Source organism: Bombus pyrosoma, linkage group LG9 (genome assembly GCF_014825855.1).
Source record: "Bombus pyrosoma isolate SC7728 linkage group LG9, ASM1482585v1, whole genome shotgun sequence".
NCBI classification, from domain to species: Eukaryota; Metazoa; Arthropoda; class Insecta; order Hymenoptera; family Apidae; genus Bombus; species Bombus pyrosoma.
The window spans coordinates 14,841,943-14,863,731 of NC_057778.1; the positions used below are offsets into that span (position 1 = coordinate 14,841,943).

At 39.3% G+C, this 21,789-nt stretch overlaps 1 protein-coding gene across 18 annotated transcripts in view; it reads right to left on the reverse strand.

The window, feature by feature from the left end:
• The window catches only part of LOC122570599 (CUGBP Elav-like family member 2), a 358,376-nt gene that overhangs the window by 189,099 nt on the left and 147,488 nt on the right, over positions 1-21,789 (reverse strand). The window contains exons 1-2 of one of the 18 annotated variants that reach the window (XM_043733122.1): positions 18,379-18,539; positions 18,159-18,263 (exon numbers count right to left, since the gene is read on the reverse strand). The exons of the other annotated variants lie outside the window; for them this stretch is intronic. Coding sequence (XP_043589057.1) covers positions 18,159-18,250 — 92 coding nt within the window. The 5' untranslated portion in view covers positions 18,251-18,263; positions 18,379-18,539. Of the gene's footprint in view, positions 1-18,158; positions 18,264-18,378; positions 18,540-21,789 lie in introns of those variants that run through there. 18 annotated transcript variants of the gene reach the window in all.

The following is a 21,789-nucleotide window of genomic DNA, read 5'->3' on the forward strand; positions in this document are numbered from 1 at the left end:
AACCTACGAATCAACACTGCAAGTGGTTTGATCAATTTCGATCGAAACGGCTAGGAACTCTTCAGTTTTCGAAATCAAAAGGACGAAGGAGATCGGTGGTCCACTCCGGCTGTAAGAGTCCCAGCGCATTAGGTGATTGCTCAGCTGAGCGGCGGTCTCATCATTGTCCGTAGCAAGCCACGGTTACACGATTGAGAAGAGAGCCGAGCATGTGTCTCGCGGTCTTCGTGCAACTTTTATAGGGACTGAAATCCCTGGTGCCGTTGTCTTGACTCGCTCGCGACATTTCTGTACTTTTTCAACTATCCCTCGACTAGCGTACACCCATGTGCAGGCTGGTGTGCATGTACGAGTAACCTTCGGTTGTGTGTAGCCGGAAGCAGTGCTGGGGATAGTTGAAAAGTTAAACAGAGGATTGGAAATTGGCATTCCTCGCTTTCTTGCGGGGAAGCTAACGTACCGCGAAATTTGCACGGTTCACCGGCGATGCCCGTGGCCACACGGATTGGGAATCGCGTTAACGCTAGGATTTCTTTGACTGGAACGAACCAAGGACCAGATTTTTTAGCCAAGTCTTATTATTGGGCAAGCGTAAAAGGATTTATTTGTAAATAGCGAGATAAATAATAACGAGATTCTTGGAATTTTGAATTTATTCTAATAAAAATAGGAAAAAAATGCGTCTTAGTATTTCAAAATAAATTCTTGAACTTGCAGGATTAAAAGTCTACAATTCTGGCGCTGAGGAAGAAAAATGTAGGAGTTTTTCGCGACGAATCAAATGTAAATTTCCTAATCGGAATCTAATTATCACTGATGCGTGTTCGTGAAAGTTTCAGTTTACAATCGGCCGTATCTGAAAAATCTATTTAAACGGTGTAATGGTACGTTGGAAAGTCATTCCGGATTCCGTCGACGGAATGGATATCCGATTATAAACGTCTCGTATCCGAGCTGGATCAGCCGTAATAATCGTTAGCGTGGTAATTGCCCCTAGATGGAACCGGTAATGACAGTAAACTCGCGCGATTCTATTAAACCAACTCCGACGAAAGGCTTTTCTATGAGGGGTGGCTCTTGGCGCGGTTCTCCCGTGTGCCATGGATTTCGCGACATTTCCATACAAATAAGCGAACCCGTAGTTGTGGACGCGCATACCGATGCCCGAGGATCTTTACCCACCGGCTATCTACTCGAAACTGACTGGCGACGCTTAACTGGCTGCCAACGACCAGTATGAAATCGCGGCTTTCAAGTGTTAACATTTTCATGGACGCTAAGGTTCAGCATGTAACGACAATTGCAAGTTTTAGCAACAATTTGAGTCTAACGTAAGACTAGAGTTTAGATTGGACGATATAAATGAATAAACAACGGATACAAAATTCGAAGCTGGAAATTTTAGCGTTTATACATACATATATATGTACACAGATGCTAATATACACGCAACCAAAATAACTGCTCCATATTTTTAAAAAATACTCGTCTTTCTTAATTCAGAACATATTAATTCATTCAAACATATCGATACATTCGCCTCGCTAATGCTAGTTTCCAGAAGGAAGCAAACTTTTTATATGAGGATTTATCTTCATGAATGCAGCTAAATACGTCGAACATCCAGTTATTTTTCATTAAAACTACAAAATTGTTCTTCTTCTGCGTTCCTTGCGAATATAACTTCAAAATCCTAAATTGTTTCTTATTCTAATATATCTAGGTATTACTTGATCCAGACAGTTGCTTGTTAAAAGACTGCTATACTATTCGGCTTGACTTTATTCTCGAACGGGACAAGAAGGAACACGGAGGACGAACGAGAGTCACGCGATAGCGACAAATAATAAAGCGATCGACCAAGCAACATGTAACATCTCGCTAACACCAGAGTGAGAAAGTATTACACATATTCCATTCGTCTTCTATTAAACGATGTCATTGTTCATTCGACCACGAAAATTGATGACTTCTCGCTTCTCGCGGATTTCTCACTCGTTCTCGAATCTCTCGGTCTGTCGGCGAGTTCGAATAAGGAAGAGGGGATAGCGAGATGCTTATTTCGTGAAAAACCTGTATTAGTAAAATATACTTCACTGATTGGGGATTAACTCGTATATTGCATGTTTTCTAAATGTGGAATATTTTTGGCTTTCACGAGCGCCACGAAACAAAGAGACCATAAAAAGAAATGCGCGTCGCATCATAACGAAACAATGAAATTTGCGGAACTCGTGGCTATTTTAATTCGACATTTTTCGCGTGCTGTTATCAGCGAGTGACTGAATGATCGTATAGCCGCATTGTCGACGCGCGTCCGCCATTTTTGGATCGAGCATTCAGGATATATTCTCGATCAACCGCGAATCCTCTCGATCAGGTTGATGCGTTCCGGATTGTAGGCCGGTGAGCTTTTTCGAATATCTGTTCGATGGTCTATGAGAATTGGAGATAGAATCACTGGATTGAATCCTGAGCCCCGATTTTTTTCATTTGGCGGACAATTGAGCTGTTCGGCCTGTCCGATTTCAACTGGACGATATTGTATCGTATTTACTTGATGTCCATTGGTTGACAGATATGCTATGGATTATGGCAGTTTAAATATGGATTTGTCGCCTTCTGTTTTTATACCTGAGTATTGATTTCGAATCGTATATACGCATAATACTCTTGTACAATAATGTAATACTTTGTTCGAAAACGTGATTGTTCTAAAACGAAACCACTTTTTACCAATAATCCTTTTAGTTTACAGAAGCGATGTTTATTTTTATGCTTCGTTATTTGACTTTTATTACATACCTTCTATTATATATAATAATACGTAATATATATAATACTATATTCTACCTATTATAGTATTCTACATATTATATATAGTATATATATGTATGGTTTTAAAATATAATACGTAGGTACATGTATACTCTTCGAACAATCTATTGTACTCATTGATAAATTTTTAAAATGTGTCATAGGTGTATATATATATACATATATATATATAATTATCACGGAATGTAACGTTCTCAATTTTTTCGAAAAGAAAGACCTAAATATAAAAATAGTAAATCTCGTAATGCAGATTATTGCAATGAATATTTCACGAAGCCATCCGTCTTTTTGATGATTTCAGCATATCTACGAGACATAAAATCGATAAAACGGATGCAACGATCAAACAGAGCTACATAATTCAGACGAATATTTATATTCGTTATATTCTATTATTATTCATTAAAATACATACTTTCTGATAATGTATAATGGAACATAGTATAAGAAATTGAAATAAGGTCAAGTACGATTCCATTTATTATACAAACGATTTCCTTTTGATTTGGCATAATTTAACGGACAAATTATAATAATATAACACTTCTCGAAAGTTGATATTTAAACAAAGATAAATTAATAAATCATTAAAATTATCCTAAGGATGAAAATATATATATATATATATATATATATATATTTATATATATATATATATACTGTACGTAGAATAAAAAAGTACAGTTGTGATAAACGATATACATGCATATTTGTAGATTCATGAAACTTATGTAGCTTTTTAAAATGGAGTATAATCGTGATGAAGCATTCATCGAGAAAACCGCTCAGCGTGGATCGATCCAAGATTATTCATCATTTCTAACTATTATTATTATTATTTAAAAAAGCTCGCCATTATTTCCAATCTCAAATCGAAGCCGATCAACTACCGAAGTCACGAAAGAACGTTTCATCACTGATGAGCCGAATCTGATTCCATTTGCAGCGATCACGCGGTACGAACTGACACAAATAGGTTAATCAATCGTTCCGTCAAACCCTACCTACTCGCCACTGTCAATAAAATGATAAAAGATAAAACACAAAATCTTTTCAATTTTATGTAATTTCCTGAACGCTTCAAGTTTTCGTGCCGATTTAACTAATATAATACTTCGGCGATCAAACAAGCAGCAGAACCACCAGTTCTTCCCCTGTTTTTATCGACTAATCCCGTTCGAGTCTCGTGGTGGCGTTAAGGAGCTAAAAATACCATGGAAGAATACGTCCAGCGTCTATATCGACGCATTGACAAGTAACAAGCTGCTCATAATAATTTTTCTGCTTGAAACGGAAAGTTACGATCTCAGTACGAGTTTAAAAAAAACCTTCGTCCTTAACTTTGTGCTACGAACATTTCTATAGTACGCGATTCCACTACACTTCTATAGCGAAACTTTTAGAAAGCCTGGATTTTATTTTGAAACATAGTAAACTCGAAAGTACGTTGCCAATAGTTTGAAAAAATGTAACACGATTTTTAAAGAAACGCGAATGTACTTCGGGAAAGGCACGTTTCTCGATACAATGTTGAAAAGACAACGACGAATCCACATTCAGCCAAAAGCAACAACATCTTCGCAACTGGAAACTGTAGAAACGAACAAAAAGGCAGGCAGAGATAGATAGAAAATTGATATCGAACAGACGCTCGACGATTTGCAGTGCTCAGCAAGTTTGTCCGTAAATCACGATACATCCAGCGTTCCCTCTGCTTGCCTCCAGCAAGATCTACTTTCCTCCGACCTTCCCTTTCGTCCCTTTTCACGTGCCGCCTTAACTTTAAACCATCATCCCTCTTTCGAGGGTGAGGCAGGAGCATACCCACACCGTGAGGTTAAGCCGCCTTGGATTCAGCCAACTTTCGTTTTAGCCGTGAATTTTAATAACCAACGACTGCTCGCGCGCCTGTGCTATCCATAAAGCGCGTTATCTCACCGTCTTTTTTCGCTTCTTTCTTCGTTTTTTTGTTTTCCCCTCCTTTTTCTTCCTTTTCTTCTTGCCTTTTTCTTTCTTTCACGGCCAGCGCAGCGATGTCGAGCGATAGAACGGACTTAAAGCGAGATTACCGCTCTCCCTCCTGCGATAAGGGTCCGGGCGAGAACCAGCACCACCAGACTATCGCGTGCTCCGCGATTAGCGACAATTTGTCGAGTTGGTTTTTCAACTTCGCGTAAAGAAGGGAATCGTAAAACCGTGTCAGAGGTCTTAGGAGATGAAAGTTCTTTTCTCAGATGTTTCTCACGTTCCCGATTCTAGGGTTGCAAATATTGATATTTCTTGGCTATTTATGTAGGTGATTATGGATGTGAGAATGAATTATTTAAGCGTGCAAATGTTGTAATGTAATCGTATACTTCTAACCAAAAAAATTGAATTTTAATCGAGTTTATATTTCTATGAAAAGTAGAATTTAATGTAACTATATGTCAGAAGAATCAAATTACGTTAAAAGTTACAAATGATGTCAAGTAACTTGTCTGGAAACAGAAGTAAATTGGATTATTTTAGAAAATATATTATAGATACATATGTATATCGTTAGACGCTATATACGTACATGTATGACACGAAAGCTCACTGGTACATGTAATCTGATGAAAGAGTAGTACTAATTGTAAAAACTAGGTCAATGTTTATGCTTCTATTTTCTTGCATTTACAAACGTTACTTAAATCTCTGCGCCAAAAAGGTGGTGTCCTAAAAAGATTAAATCAATCGAAGGCTTTTCTATCCTTCAAATATTTTTCTATGCGAATGATCGTCGTATGATTCGCTCTAGACAAAAGCAATCTGCTACCACTGGCACATCGTACAAATCCAACCACCTAATAACATGTAACCGAACGTTGCTTTCTATCCCTTCTAAACCAGAACGAAAGCAAAACTGTTGAAGAAAGAAGAAGGCGGAAGAAAGGTTGGTCGATAAATACAATTTGGCCATGTCATCGAGATAACCTTCGTATCGATTCTCCGGCCGCCAAGGAAGAAGATATCAGTACGAGACAAGTCACTAAACCTCTTGAAAGCTCGATCACATGGACAAGTTCCAGGGGTAATCATGAAGAGAAGTGACCGAGACAACATCCGGCCCAGGCTCTGGCTGGAATAGCGGTGTTAGAGTAGTGGCTCGTAAATCGACGAGGAGACGGTGCTACTGCACGCTCCTACCAACCTCTTACGGATATTATAGGTCGCGCACGAGCTTCCGCAGAAAGTTTCCCACATAAAAATATCACCGATTTATGAGAAAACTTGGCAGGATTCTACTCGTTGCCACGGTAATTGTCGGAGATGTATCGTCTTCTGGAAAGTTTTATCTGCTACGGGGTTAGGGCGCGCCACTGTTCCTATCAGTCGCTGTTAGATTGCCCAGCAACTTCTATTCGCTGACAAAAAACACAGAAATACTACGAACTATCGTTAAGAACAATTTAGGTTTTGCAATGAAGAACTAAGCCTTGAACCGATGATGCTGAAGAAAATGTCAAAGAGTATATTATCGAAAAGAGATAGAGAAGATCTTGATAGCTCGTTATTACTTATGAATCAGCACTTCCGTTGGAATTTAAGACAGATAACTAGGTTATCTAATATTTTAGCCAAAGAATCGAAATTTCAACCTAGAAAGGAAGATAACGTGCTGCAACAGCAGTATCTCTGAACATGTGTTCTCAATTTGCTATAAAAGAAAATTGCTTCGCCGTTTGTGGCGTATCCGCGACGTGTAAAGCGCGTACAAGCGTACAAATATACAGGCGCGGACTTCTTATTCCGTGCCGATCGAGCAGCCTCCGGCATGAGATAGCTAACGCTAAACTAGGATAATTTTTCGATAATTTGAACGTAGGAGAAATTTTCTCGAGGTGAAATACAAGTTCAAAACACTACACGGTATGAAAGGACTATTCACGATTACTTGTGATTTTAAATCGCAATCATTCTTATCTCTATATCTCGGGGTAACGCGAAGATAACGCGATATAATATGAGCTCAGTCTTGTTGAAGTAGCTGCTGGTTAAAACAAGCTACGACTGTGGAATTTTATGGCGATTGCGAAATTAGCTATGTAATTTACAGGAACAGGCATAGGAATGAAGAAACAGTCAAACCAAAATGGTACGAATCTTCTAACTAATAATATTCGGTATATACTTACTCCTTAACATAAAGAAATACACAATCGAACATCCAATTTCGAAAATGACAAAACAGGCATTGGAGGGTACTTTTTTCTATGCAAGATTTTAATCCCTCTGTAAGCCACATTAACTACATTTCGCAAGCGCGTTGCACCGCGTGAAAGTACTTTGTTGTCGGAATGTTTGAAGCGGACGGAGTTCGCGCGAAGGTATTATCCGCTTTTAGTTTTAAATACACGCGGGAAAACCACGACGGTTTTAAGCTAATGGGAATACGGTACAGACAAAATATTGCTCGTCTTTAGCGACCGTAAAATCGTATACCATCGAGCATTCTTCATTTTCGTCTCTTTTCTTTCTTTCTTTTCTTTCTTTCTTTTTTTTTAACTATTACATCGTTAACACCTTCACAACTGAATTTTTTTTCACTTGCGGAAAATCGTCTGATGTTTTCGTAAACAAAACACAATGCAGTAGAATTTAAACAGCTCTAGCGAAAATTTCATTTTAATAACTCGTACAAAGATTTGGGTTAGAACTGAGTTAGATTTGCTATACCATGGTATCTATATATCTACGCGTTTGTTATATTACAGTATACAACAGGGTGTTAAGTTTCAGAGGGATGGCACGATAATTCCAGTCGGATTTTGCCGATCGAATTCGCGCGACCGCGATATATCCTAGATTTAAAATCTTTAATAAAATATAGATCACGCTAGTAATAAAATACGCAATTGGTTGTACAGTACACAGTACGAAATCTCACGAGGCCCCATTGGAATTTCACAATGTTGGTATATAGGTGGCCCTCGAGAGTATCGGCCCTCGGTCAATGTAAATTCCGAACACACGGGCTTTTCAGCTAATGGTGCTGCCGGTGGTGGCTGTAGCTACTGTGGCCATCAATTTAACGGTGTAAGTCCGTAATATAGCACGAGTCCAGAACGGGAGAGCCGACCTGCAACAGCCACCCCCGCCCTTAAAACTGGCCAACGAGGTAAGAGGATTAAGTACGGCTCGCGAGGGCAACGCAACGGAGGAAGAGAAAGAGGAGGCAGTGGAGTTGGAAGAAGGGGAGGTAGAGGTTCCGTTTTTATATAACCTTCCAATATTTCAGCCGTTTTTGCCAGGGCTCGCGTTAATCAACTCGAGAAATGAATTTAATAACCGACCGTGGGAATCCGCGGGAACAAACCGAAGAGAAATCGTTTCTGCGATGATCCCCTAACTTGTCGTGTTGTCGTCCCGTCTGAAAAAACTAAACGCGGTACTTCGGTTAACCAGGGCGAAACAAATTTTTTTATGCTTCGCGTGATCGTTTAGAAAGTATAACGATGGAAAATGGGAAACATAAAATTTGCACAGGATATATGTACGTTACCGGTCGTAAGTTCGCAAAAAATCCAAAAGGATTACTGTGAGAATTATCTGTGCTATTTATTATTCGTACTTCTCGCGAAAGAAATTCCCCCGAAAAAATTACAGACTAATTATTTCGACCATCCCGATACTCCACCTATAAACGTTTCGAAACATATACTTCCAAAATTCAACAAAACGATACCTCGGAAAAAAATAAAACGGAACGAGGAAAAATTCGAGCGGCAAGTAGGAGCGATAGTAACGATCACGGTGGCACGGCTGCATTATTCGTTCGATCACGTGCAGCTCGTAACGCGGTATCGAATTTCGATTAATCGATCGGCCGGCCATTAAGCGGTACAGCGGCCAGAGCCATTAATAAGAGAGCTTAATATTGTAAAGAGCCGCGTACGTTCCCGCGGATGACGATCCCGTCGACACTTTCGAGATGGATGACGCCTCGCGGATAAAGAATGGTAGAGCTTGCATTTCTAAAATTTTTCTGCCTTGCCCCATCTCTGACACCGATAATCCCCGCGCCGCGTCTTCCTGACCTTTTATTCACTCACCCTCCCTACGGACTCATTTTTGTTCGTCGAGCCATTCTCGCTTTGACACACGCCCGTATTAGACGCGAGCAGTTTTGCCCTGTAATTTTTTAGGGGCGGAGGGGCGAAGGTCACGCGTCGCTCGTTCCTCAAGCGCCTTTGTCGTCGCTTTTTTTCATTTGCAAACGCACCCTTTGCCGTTCGCCGCCAGCACCATCAGACGGAACGCGTCCAAAGATTGGGTAGCGTACAAGAGCAGATAGCAGCCAGTCTGCTGGAATTCTACGTGCGATTGGAACACCGTAGTTTTCTTGAAAACGCGAAGGGCGAATTGCAAACGTGAAACAAAGATAATCAGCCGGCGTAAATGATTCGTTTAAATCATAGATAGGTTCGATGTTTAGGCTTGCTTAGACCATGCAAGTACATAGTATTATCAATGAAATTCTAATAAATTCCCTTGTAATAAGTTTCGCAATAAAACGGGTCTAATTCCACAAGCTAACCGTAACAAATATGTGCAACATACCGAGTGAGAAAAAGAATTTTAAAAGAAATACGTTAAGACAGTCAATTCTATTTCTACAATTTCACGAGTCTTCCTTTTCCGTCAGACGTGATTACAAGCTGTTTTTAATGGTTTTAATTAGTTTCAAGTTTAACGCGAGCGTAATTGTGACTGGCCGGGTTTCCAAGCCGCAGCCGGCTAAAGAAAACAAGGGAGAAGTGAAAAGTGGAGCAATTTGGGTATCTGGAATGTAATTAGGTTTAAAGGGCGTTGTCATCATTGTCAGCCGGGCCATTGACTCTGACCACCGAGTAGCGTAGAGGCTATGCAGGCCATTCTGAATTCTCGCAGACTGAGAAGACTGTCTCGCTGGAATCCTCGATCCCTCTGACAACCCATTTACACGCAGTTTAAATGCTCCAGCTGCATGAGTCGGATAGGTAATGGACTATTACTGTGCAGGATTATTAGCAACCCTAAGAAACTATCGACCAAGACACGTATTTCTCTGCATGCGCGCGCTTTAACGTTTGTACTTATTTTCCGAACTACCGGAGAAATCGAAACGATCAATTTGTAATTTTATTCGATTTGGAAAGTATGAAATTATAGAATCCCTCAGCGAATATCTCAGCGAAACGAAAATTATCTCAACACCGAACTCCAAGCAACTATGATTCAATTAAATACAATTTATTTCCGAGAATAAGATTTGTCCCACAAAAATTCTAGTGCAAGAAGAAACCGGTAAAAGCAATATTATACTTGGCTGTGATATTATTGCGTTCATAAATCTTAAACCACGGAAGACGATACGATTCTTAATTATTTCCAGTAGCTAAAGAGAATCCGCCAAGTGGTGAAATACCGAAACAACGTAGCTTTAATCGTGCAAGAAATTTTACGAGAAATGGTTACCAACGGCCAAGAAACTAGCGGCATACTTGCGCAACTTCCACTGAAACGAAAGTCCCGGACGTCGGACGGTATAATATCTGACTACTACTACCGTTGTTTGATTATACAACGATCCGCGTAAACTTTCCACGACAGTTGAAATGGCTATTACCAAGTTGAAATCGAAGTTACTATGTAAACACGTTTCACTGGACAGCCAACAAGCCGAAACGTTCTCCAGCGTTAATCGAATTTTCGATTTTGACGGCGAAGAAACATTTCGAGTAATTGTTATTAATGCAGTTGGCATTAAGCCGTTAGAATTATATAATTAGAAAACTTGTATCGTTTTCAAGCCAATATTGACGTATAATTCCATTGACCGTATTATCGAACGTGATTTGAGAATTCCAAGTTGGCTTATTCGGACTAACGTACTGAAATAATTTAAATCATCGAGAGTATTTTATTAAAAAATTGTCATATTATTAACTTTCTCGGGAATGTCGAATATTACCGATTAACTCTGGCGAATAACCATACTGAAAATTAACATCCTCTTTCCAATTACGTTTAAATGTTCGGAGCATTTTAGAGAAACTGTGCATTTCACGTTCCCCTGCTATCGTACACTTATTCCTGGCATGGAAAGAAGGGGCTTGACGGCGCAGCAGAAGGGTCGTGCAGGTGCGTTTTTCGTCAGGAGACATGTATGGGCTTTCATTAGCCACAGGAAATTAAGCGAGAACCGCTGGAACTACCTTTTACCACTCCCGAAAGCGTTGAGATAGAGGGTGTCGAATATCGCACCCCTGAGGGCTCGAATCCCGAAAATTGAGTCACTTCGGTGATACAAAGATGTTCGTTCCTGCCAGGGGATATTCTTGAAATGAACGCGTATATTTTCATTTTTCTCCAATTCACTCCGACAATGTGTTTCACCATTCCTTTTCTTTTCATTTGTTCTCGCTGTTTCTCGTATTTTAGTGTGCGCTACGAAATTGCGAATTGCGAAATTGCGAAATTAAATTATATACAGGAATAATACGATTCCTCTGAATCGCAATATCTACGATTCATCGATGGAAAGATACAATTTTGTGAATCGGACGATTCAAATATCTTGATTAAAAGTTTTAAGCAAAACACAAGTGATTTAACGTCTATAATCCCCATTTCAAAGTGAAATATGATCGAAAATAGTAAGTGCTCTTCGTGTTTTTGAACGTGGATATACAAATATACACGTACACAGGTTCAAATACAGACGTATAGAGGTACTCGAAGCAGCAACGTTTTAAACCCTCGGCCGGTTACGCTGGTCACGTGTAGTGTCCGGTGATACGAAAGTCGCATACAAAAGTTTTTCACCCCTTTCTCTGCCACCGGTACCGTCCACGAGGATGTCTTTCGTTTCCCGTGCTTCCGCCTCTGCTCACGTTCCCATGATGCTCGCGCTACTCTACATCCAACCCTTGCACCACTCCCATCCTCGGTACACTTGGTTCGCCTCGCTTTCATACACGTCGTCCCGACGCGGCGTGCTTCGCGGTACGTTCGTTCGTGACGACGCTAGCAGCTGCCCAACGTCGACGAAAAAATGGAGAAAAAGTCGGCCAAGCATTAGGAAGGACACGTACGTGATATCACTATCGCAAACAATACCTAGAGGAGAAGAAATGCGCCGCTTGGCCCTTTACCTTTCTTCTACTCTGAACTAGTTCTAATGCCAGCTGATTTCTATGTCGTATGATTTATACCTACCTCGTAAGTGGTTATAAAAGAAAAAAGAAAGGTTGCTAAAACGCATATTTGTAGGAGCGAATGCATACAGAAGAATACGTTTGATTACTTTTTGTTAGATTTGTGGACGCTGATAACAACACATTGACCACGTTTAATTTGTTACACAGTGAATTACATTTAAGTATATTGTATTTTCGGTCAAATTCTATTATCACGTACGGGAAGTACTATATCTTCTCTGGTAAGCTTAAAAAGACGTAAAAGAAATTGACAAATTTAAATAAAATTGGTTTTATGAAAAGTATGTAGGAAGCAGATTTCGATACAAGTAAGGATAAATCTAGCGTAAATATTTCTTGAACATGATTGTTTTAAATCAAGTATAGTCCGTTTCCATAATTGTTATGCATCGGCGGAGCATTAAATCGATGGTGTAATTAGATCGATTACTGTATTACGCCTACGAGAGATATTGTCAGAACGAATATCTCTTCTCAGAACGTGGTACATACTTCTCTACGTGTTACATATATGCAACATCGATTTAAAATGTTTGGATCGTTGCTCATTTCGCTAATTCCGATACTGCGTACAGTTGTTACGCGTATATAGGTATTTCAATAATATTAATATTTTTATTAAGTGCACAAACATCTCAATCTCATTTCTATACGATTTATTAATCAGATTTATATACCTAAATACGTCATAGCAAACTCGCGTATAGACGAAATTATACAAACGTTCTGTTAAAATTAATCGCTGTACAAGTACTTTGCATATTCACCGTAAGCTAAAACCAGCGATTATCCTGAGACTAACAAGAGAATAATATTAATTTCCGGGTGATCATTGGCCAGTGCGCGATTCGAAATCGAAGCAGCACTCTCAGTAGACGACATTGTGCTTTTTACATCTTCTTCTCTCTTTTCCATCCCGGAAATATTCGACGGACATAAAAGTTTTTAATAGTCTTCGGGTTTCAAATGGATCCGACGTAGAAGGTAGGAAAAATGTCCCCTAATGGACTCTCGAAAGAAATTATTCGTGATCAGCGGAATACGTTCGTTACGAGGATGTGAAACGAGCGTGAACGAAGATTGGAGGAGACAGACGAAAAAACGACATCAGAAATGAAGGGGAGGGGGAGATGAGAGAGAAAGAAAGAGAAAGGGTGAGACGTACGGGTACTAGCGAGAAGGGTGAAAAGGGAAAGAAAAAAATGCTTGGAAAGCAGCACGTTCAGCAGCCGATGGTGCTACGAAATTACTGAAAATCCTCGTCGACTTCGAGCAACCTGATTTGTCCGTGTTAGTTTTACTCGTTCATCAACTTACTCGTTTATTCATGCGTTCCTCATACCCTTCTTTCTTTCTCTCTGTCTATCTTTCAACCCTTTCTTTTCGTCTCTTTATTATCGCGCACCTCGTAATTCATTACATTTCTCACGGTCCGTTATCCTGTTTCTGTCGATTCCTCGTTTCTCCTCTGTAGCTCTATCGAGAGCTTTTACTTCGTTAGAATCGTTCACGGACAGTCCCTTTCCTTTTTCCAAATAACTCTTCCGACTACCTTCATTAGACTGGCCTTGACGTGCTGCTGGTAGCTTTGCGAAAGTCATGAAAAAACCCTGATCTTCCGATCAATTCTTTTATTGCGTTTAACTTGTTTATCCTGTGTTATCCTTTGCCAACGGTAATCGAAGAATTGAAACAGCGAACGATGCAAACGACGCTAGTTTACGTTTCTCCTTTCAGCGACCACCAAAGTGATAGTACATAGTAAGAAATCTACCTCGTTTCATTCTATCTTTGATCACTTTGAAAATACAGCGTGTCTACAATTGCTTAAATTTCTCTATCTCTATATTTCAATCACGGTTAATAACAACTTGCAGAAATTAATGGATCAAAATTTGCAATTTTACCCTATCTGCATTCTTCTTCTTTTTCTTCGATGGTCGATCGATTACCGAAAATCTTGATTAATCTCCCGTTCGTAGGGTTCCGAAACGCGAAAGAAACGCTCGCGAAAATATCGCGAAAAGTTCAATTACAAACTTGGCTGTTCGATTTCATCGGCCCGCTCGATGCTCTATTTGTCGTTGAAATCTATTATTTCTTTTGTACGATCACCTTTGACCTTTTCTAATATTCCACCCCCTCTTTGTTCCTTTATCGCTGTCCTTCCTCCCACAGAAGTCCACCCTACGCGATCGTACCCGTTCCTCCCATTTCGTCCTGATTTCTTGAGAAAGCGATCTTTTTCCGCCAGATCAACCTGGCAAATTGGAGCTTGCAAATGATCCGTCTTAAAGATTTCGCTAATTGTACGAGGGAGAAGAGCGGGTTCTCACGAAGAAATCTCACCGCTAAACTAATTGCGACGACAAAAGAGCGACCAAAAGAGAAAAATAGAGAAAGAAAGAAAAGAAGAAGCTAGAATGGAAGAAGAGGATGAAAGAAATGTTGACATTTTATAGGATAAAATGTCTCGAGATGGATCGCTTGTTTTTTTAATTATCAACAAGGAGAATCTACAGATAAAGTAGATCGATGAGTGGAAATTTCATTTGACCAGAGCCCTTGTTTTTCTGCTTGAAGCTTTTACTCGTAAATTTTGCAAATGACCTACGTATCAGCGATATCGATCGAGATTAATTTATAACAGAGGCGGTATAGCCGAGATTTCTAAAGAGCAGAAACAGTTTAACAAACGACAGCGTCTCATTTCCTCTGCGGTGTAAAGCCAACGATGTGTCCTTCGCAAAAAGTTGGACGGACATTCGGAACGCGGCGATCGAAGATTCGATAATCGCAGGGAGCCCGTTCGCGGCAGTGATACGCCTGGCGGCGTCCAATTACCGATCGGTAATTGGGGCAGAATTTCTGCTGAGGTTAAATTCGCGCGCCGCTGTCCAGCGACCAGTACTACGGTCACTCACCAACACTACCTCGCTGCTCTTCGTTAATTAAACCGATTAGCCTGCAATCTTCAACATCAGATCTTTCCCTTTTTACCGTACGCAACCCTTCAGATCGTTCTTGTAGAAGGGTGAAGCTCGCGCTTCATAATTACCGATCCGTACGCTCGGGAACTCCGATGATCTTGTGCCAAGTTTTTGATGCTAACAGCTCAAGGAAATTTGCTCGTGAAAATTTGAAGTTTGACTATTGTTGTTTTATAAAATAAAATAAAGGGCAGATAGAACCAGAAACAACGTAAATTTTTAACAAAGCTCGAATCTCCAAGGAACCGAATTCAACTTTCCCTACAAAATCCATTGATCACGACTCGGTACACTGAAACGGATCAAGAAACAAACTAGACAGGAAAACGGGAGAAAAAAGGACACTCGTTAGACGCAGTCTCATCGTAGCTCGTAGCGGCGCGATATAAAAAGTTGCCTGTTATCCTCCCGTTCATCGGCGATAATTACCCACGGAAAACCGATTCGAATCAAAGTAATCAAAGAGGTAGGGATGAGCTGAGTTGAAGATATATTGCAGAAAAGCCGACGCACGCATAGAAACAAAGTCTAAGTAAAAAATTTTATTTAACATTTTTCACATGCCTAAATTCACGTTGAATGATAAAGCCACGTTTGATATAGTAACAACATGATGGTCATTGATTGTCATCGATAGTCGTAAGTGGTTACTAAAATTGCAGAAAATTATTAATTTCTTTAGAGAAAGAAATTGTAGGTGGTTACATCGCAGGAGCTCGATGAAACAGTGGTACATATAAACGTTTGTTACTAAAGCGAAAGTAGAAGGCGACAGGGTGAAAATGACGAAGTTTAGTTCACTTTCTAGATACACGGCCCGCTTCGTTAATTTCGACTACCCCGCAGAAAGAAATTCTCCAAAGGAAACGAACAGTCATTCTAGACTATGTCAGATACGTAGGAATGAAAAGCTAAAAACTAAATGTATACTCATGGCGCGAGATGGTGGAAAAGCGAGTGGCGATAAGCGGTTATCGGAGTGTAATTCAATTACTGGATCTTCATGGTGGTGTCTGGAGCGGCATTGTTCAATTTTGTTCCTTCCCTAGTCGGATCGGCTAGGAACTGATTCGTTATCGCCCTTCGACCCGGCCAGACACAATGGTGTTAAATAAGAGATAACCGAGAGCTGATATCATACCTCCACTCTTCGCTTCGCTTAGCGGCACACATCGACAAGTTCGTTAATGCGGAGCCGGAAAGCTGGTGGACGCTGCACCCGTTTCTCGTTAATTAACTAATTAAATGGTGAATTTTAGCGTTCTAGCTTTTCGAGCGTGACGAACGGAGAATTGTTTTCATGGCAATGCCTACGCGTATGCGTTCTCTTTTTCCGAGAAATTTTTTCCATATCCCGCTCAAAAATGTCAAATCGTGTTCGAAGATAGAGCGTTTTGTTACGTATATCGTGTATTGTCATTGTAAGGTGGAGCGGAAAAGGACTAAGCGTTTGTCATTGCGTGTATTTAAATGTTTCATATAGATGTTTCTTCCTATACTTTGGTTTGCTACATCCCACTGGTTTGCTAGCAGAGTGACAAATATCAAAAATAAACCACGCGTGAAGAAATTTTATTCTACGCTTTTTTATTTAGATTGGCGCGGGAAGTAATCTTTTGCCTGCCTGTACAGTATTTTCGACCGCATGCTATATAATAAAGCAATATCGAACTCGAAAACGTGGTACAAGTCCCATCGAGTATAGCTCGTACGACCGATCAAGCGCAAGCAACTCGAAAATTAACAGGCGAAAATTGAAAGTTCAGTTTCTCTCATGGAAATTGCTATACCATCGAGAACTGTTGTTCGAATCGATATTGATAGATATTACAGGATGCGTAGGTTAGCGGCCCCTGTTGACGTAGTGGTAACTCGGTTAAGCTGCACACGCTATTGAACTTTCGGTCAGCTCAAAATAGAGAAATGTAGAAACGAAAAATAGAGGACCGAACAGGAAATGAAAGAGAGAGAGAGAAGAAGAAATGGAAAACAAAGTTCAGTGATGCAAAACTCTAACGACTCTTACACTTCGTGGGAGAACGTGGAAGAAGAGATACGAACACAAACGAGCGAATACTCGTCGATTTATATCGCGATTTTAAGAATCTAGCTAAATTTTGTATCTTTTTGTTTTTATATACAGGGATTTTTGCGCTATTACTTTCCTCGTAACTTTGATTTACGTACGATAAGATTTGTAAGAAATTCTACGAGATTCTTTTACCTTATCCGATAGAAAAGATACTAAAATATTAATCGAATATTAAAAATTAAATCTTATCGTGAGAATGATAGGAAGGGAAATAAGAAAATTGGATTAGAGTAACTTTTTGAGACATCAGCCAGGTCAGTACGATCATTCTCCTATTGGTCACTGAAAACGGAAAGCAGGGAATTGACACTGGTAGTAATTTCTGGTAAATTCAAAGCAGGGAAATCGTTAATCGCAAGAGAAGACTAGAGCACTTTACGCAAGGCACTAATTGGCTGCAGAGACACTGCTTGGAGAGGCAACCAATTAAAAAGAGCTGAGCACAGAGGAAAAAAAGCTGAGCGATAAAGGCGGTTCTATAACCAATTCTCAAATCGAGCCTCATCGAAAGGAAAGTTCAGCGAAGTCGTGATTGTGCCTCGTTATGTACATTTCGTTCATTTCATTGTTTTTAATTCAGTCCCACCCGATTTCTTCCATCGATAACTTGATTTTTTTTTTTAATCTACCAAGTTATTTATACGAATATTTTTTTTTTTTTTTTTTTTTTGATAAATGCTACTTTCAATGTACTAACAATAAGTATTCGTCCTTCTTTAAGAAACCTTTCATAATTATAATAAATATTCAAAATTTCTAGTTACCTCCAGAAACGTACACAACGCAGGCAAACTAACCATCACAAGTCGTATTAGAATATTAGTGTGCGTTCCGAGTATAAACAACTTTTTCTTGCTACCGACTCTCTTAGAAATGTCCTTTTGAAGTAATCGCGATACATTTATAACATAAAAATATATCTCTTTCTAGAATATTTCTTAAGGATGAACGGTGAAATCATCTCGACACGAATTTAGAAAAATTAATTTAAAAATTGCTTTTTACGCTTACCAATTTGTCTGTTGCACATTGTTATTCCGATCGATCTGGAGTGTTGAGTTGTTGAACAATTTATAGTCGAGTATTAATTGCTGCTGCTGCATATTGTTGTAAACGCTGCAATTGATGCGAAATTCAATATAATAAAGTTTCTAATATGCATATAAAAAAAAAACGACCTCATCTTCCAACTAACGATACGATATTACAGTAAAATAATTTCTCTACTCACCAAAAATTAGCAACAATGTCTAAATATCTGTAATCTTCCAAAACGACGCTCTCACAAATAAAAATCACGGAAGAACACGGTTCGTAAAACACGAAATCACGTCAACACGGTTATCAAACTGCGTTTGCGATTCCAAACGGACAATAAAATGGCAGACTGCGTCGTAGACGGAAGTTAAGACACCTAAGCCCGACCGCGATTCAATTCAATTTGAAACACGACCGTATCGTTCGACGTATACGACAAGACTAAGGAAACACACGATCCCTGTGATCCGACCAAGCTACGTCCTTGAAAATCGATGTTACTATCGGTATAAGCAAAATCACAACAATTATCGTTACTCGACGTTGTCCTTCTGTGAATGTTTTCAAACTACTTGTGTATACTGCTCGAAAGTTTAGGTAGGAATTCGAGCAAAAAAGCTGAGCTACCAACATTTATCGAACGAAGTAAAACGTAAGTAAAATGCGTGTTTTTATCGTTTTTATCAATCGCGTTGTTATTCTTAATATTTAAAACATAATTGCGCATGCCACTATAATTTTCGTTTAAAACATTTATTGCTTCTGTGATATAAATATATTCGATATTTTATAAATGCAATATCTCGAGTCGATTATCGCAAATTTTTGAAGAAGTTTTAAATAAAATACAGATTTCCTCAATAACCATGTAGCTACTATACATCACAAGTTGCATTTCTAAAGAGACGTTGAAGGGCATAAAACTGACAAATCTTTCCCCATTTTCCCTACAACAAGGAAAATAAATAGTAATCGAAATAAATAGTAATAAGAAAAAGTTGCATTCCATAAATGCGAAATATCAATGAAATTCCCAATCTTTCCCACTTCTGATTTAATTTTATTTTATCTATTCCTGTTCAACTGCAAAGATAACCTGAATAATGTAGCCATTTCAACGCAATTCATCCACTTCCCTCTGTGCAAGAAACAAACTGTACAGCCAACAAAACTGTTCAGAAAAACAAAAACAGACAAAAAAAGGAAATGAGAAACTAACAAGGAGTAAAACTAACAACTAAATTAGATTATCCACCATTATTCATTTCGCGTGCAGCGTAACCAGCACGAATTTTATATAAAAATATTCCATGTGTTTAAATTTCTTCCGTTATCGTATCTTATTCACCTTATTTAGAATGCAGTTTCGGCTTACCTATTATCAGTGCGTTATACGAGTGGCTGCCTTGTTAGTGTTTAATTATTTTGACGGAAGAATAAGTGGGCGCGAAGGACGCGAGAATTCCCAGGTTTCTTTTATTTTCTTCCTCGACCCCCGTGTTGGAGACACGTGCGCGCGGCTAGCTGTAGTGGAAAATTTTAATATGTAGCCGGCCAACGGACAGGCAGAATGAATTTAATACTTCATTTATTTTAGAAACAGTGTACGCCACGGTAACATTACTATCGTATAGTACGAAGTTTTGTCTGGTTGTGTTTCTGCGCGGGCCGGTTTTAAAAAAATTATTAACATTTCCCAACATTTGAGAAACGGGAACGGAATTGCCCTAACGAATGGTACGGTTGTTAACGATTACTTTACCTTCGCCTCTGTATGTCTATAATTACGTGGAAAACGTGGCTGCTTTCCGCTAACATAGGCAATTCTTCTTTTTTCTCTCTTTTCTTTTTTTACTTCTTTTACTTTTTCATTTTTTGGAAAAAATAAACATCGAATGAGGAAAGAATACTCGGTGTAATTTGAACCTGAATGGATGGGATGGAGTTTGTAATTGTAGCTGGGTTCAGCAGGGATAAATTAAAGCGGAGAAGATTTTGTGAAATTAAAACAGCTGATTGTTTGAACTGTATTTAGAGTAATTTGAACGGTGATATTATTTGAGAAAATTTTACGTTTCAATTAACTTTGAATTTTCTAAGGAGAATGTTCTTGCAGCGTATATGAGAATTTTCATTATGATTGTAAATTGATGTAAAACCATCCCAAGCTATTCTGAAATAGAAATTTTCAATTGTAATAAATAACAAAAATGTGACAGAAATTTGTATACATCTATATGTGTGATAATGTGTATACGTTTCAGCATAATATACGAAAAACTACGAAGACCAGCTAAAAAATGCTATAAAAGAGTATCATGTAAAAATACCCTGTCCAAAATGTTCACACTTTTTCACAAAGACATCGGGCGAAGCGCCGATCAAATGGATGAGGTGGAAGAATTTGCAAAAGGTCAGAAGAGTGGGCGGTCGACGTTCATGGACAAAAGGAGAACTTCGACTCGGAGAGAAGAAGCTAAAGCAGGTTTCGCGCGTAAACTGATATTCCATTTGAAGCATCGAGGCGTGGAAAGCGTAGCCCAAGTTTAAGAGCCGCAAAAAGACGGCCTTTCGCCTCTTCCTCGAGTAAGCAAGTCGGCTCTTCGGAGCGCGAATAGTCTGAGGAAAACGTTAGGATACTGAATTCAGAAGTCGAGCAATAGGAAGGAAAGCGAGAAATGGAGGGCGAAGGAGACGAGCTTCTGGCTTGCTCGAAAGCCAAAGAATCAGTTTTTCTGACATCGCTACGTAACTGCTTCTTCCTTCTCCTCTTAAAGATATCGTGCTTGATCGCGCACAGCTAGTGCTTTAATACGAATGCCTGACTAATTATAGGAAATATGTGGTTGAAATATTGTTGACACAGTTTGTATAGTCAATTATTTGGTAAATGGTAAGATTTCGTAGAAAATTTTTGACTTTATGATACGTGGCGAAGTACATATACGTATGACTATCATTTGCGAGTAAGACGCTACGTAATGTGTATTTAGATCACTTTTTAAGGAATTGTCTGTTACGTCATATAAACAATCGTATTTACTCTCTTGAGACAGCAATTTCCTTCTCTTTTCATTTACGTTTCCTCCGATCCGCCACGAGGATTCCAGGAAAAGAGAAGAAAAGTTCAAGAACGAAATTATATTCTGTGACTCGAGGAAGGAAAGTTGAAGGTAGATAGCGAAACTCGAATTTCTCAGTCTTTTTTACGAAGAAAGCCGGCCCTGACTCGAACTTCCCTACTTTTTTCAAGCAATAAAAACGCCAAACCGTTTGTAATGTCGGCGTTACAACTAATTCGTTAATATCGCGAAAGCATTTTTATGCGTGGCCCGGAGAAGCAAAGAAGAGGAAACGCTAGGTAAATGAGAAAGAAAAGACACCACTAAGAAATAAAATTCCGAGGATCTCTAATTCTAGCCAGTAATGCTTTCCTTCTTTGAAGCTACCTTCTTCTCTCCTTCCATCTTTTCGTTCTTGGCTGTCGGCGTCATCGCATTTTTGCCCCAGCACGGGAACTTATTACAAAAGGAAGCACGCTGCCAAAAGGCGAAGATTAAATTGGCTTTCGAGCGCGACGAAAGTTTCATTCGCAACGTTGCAC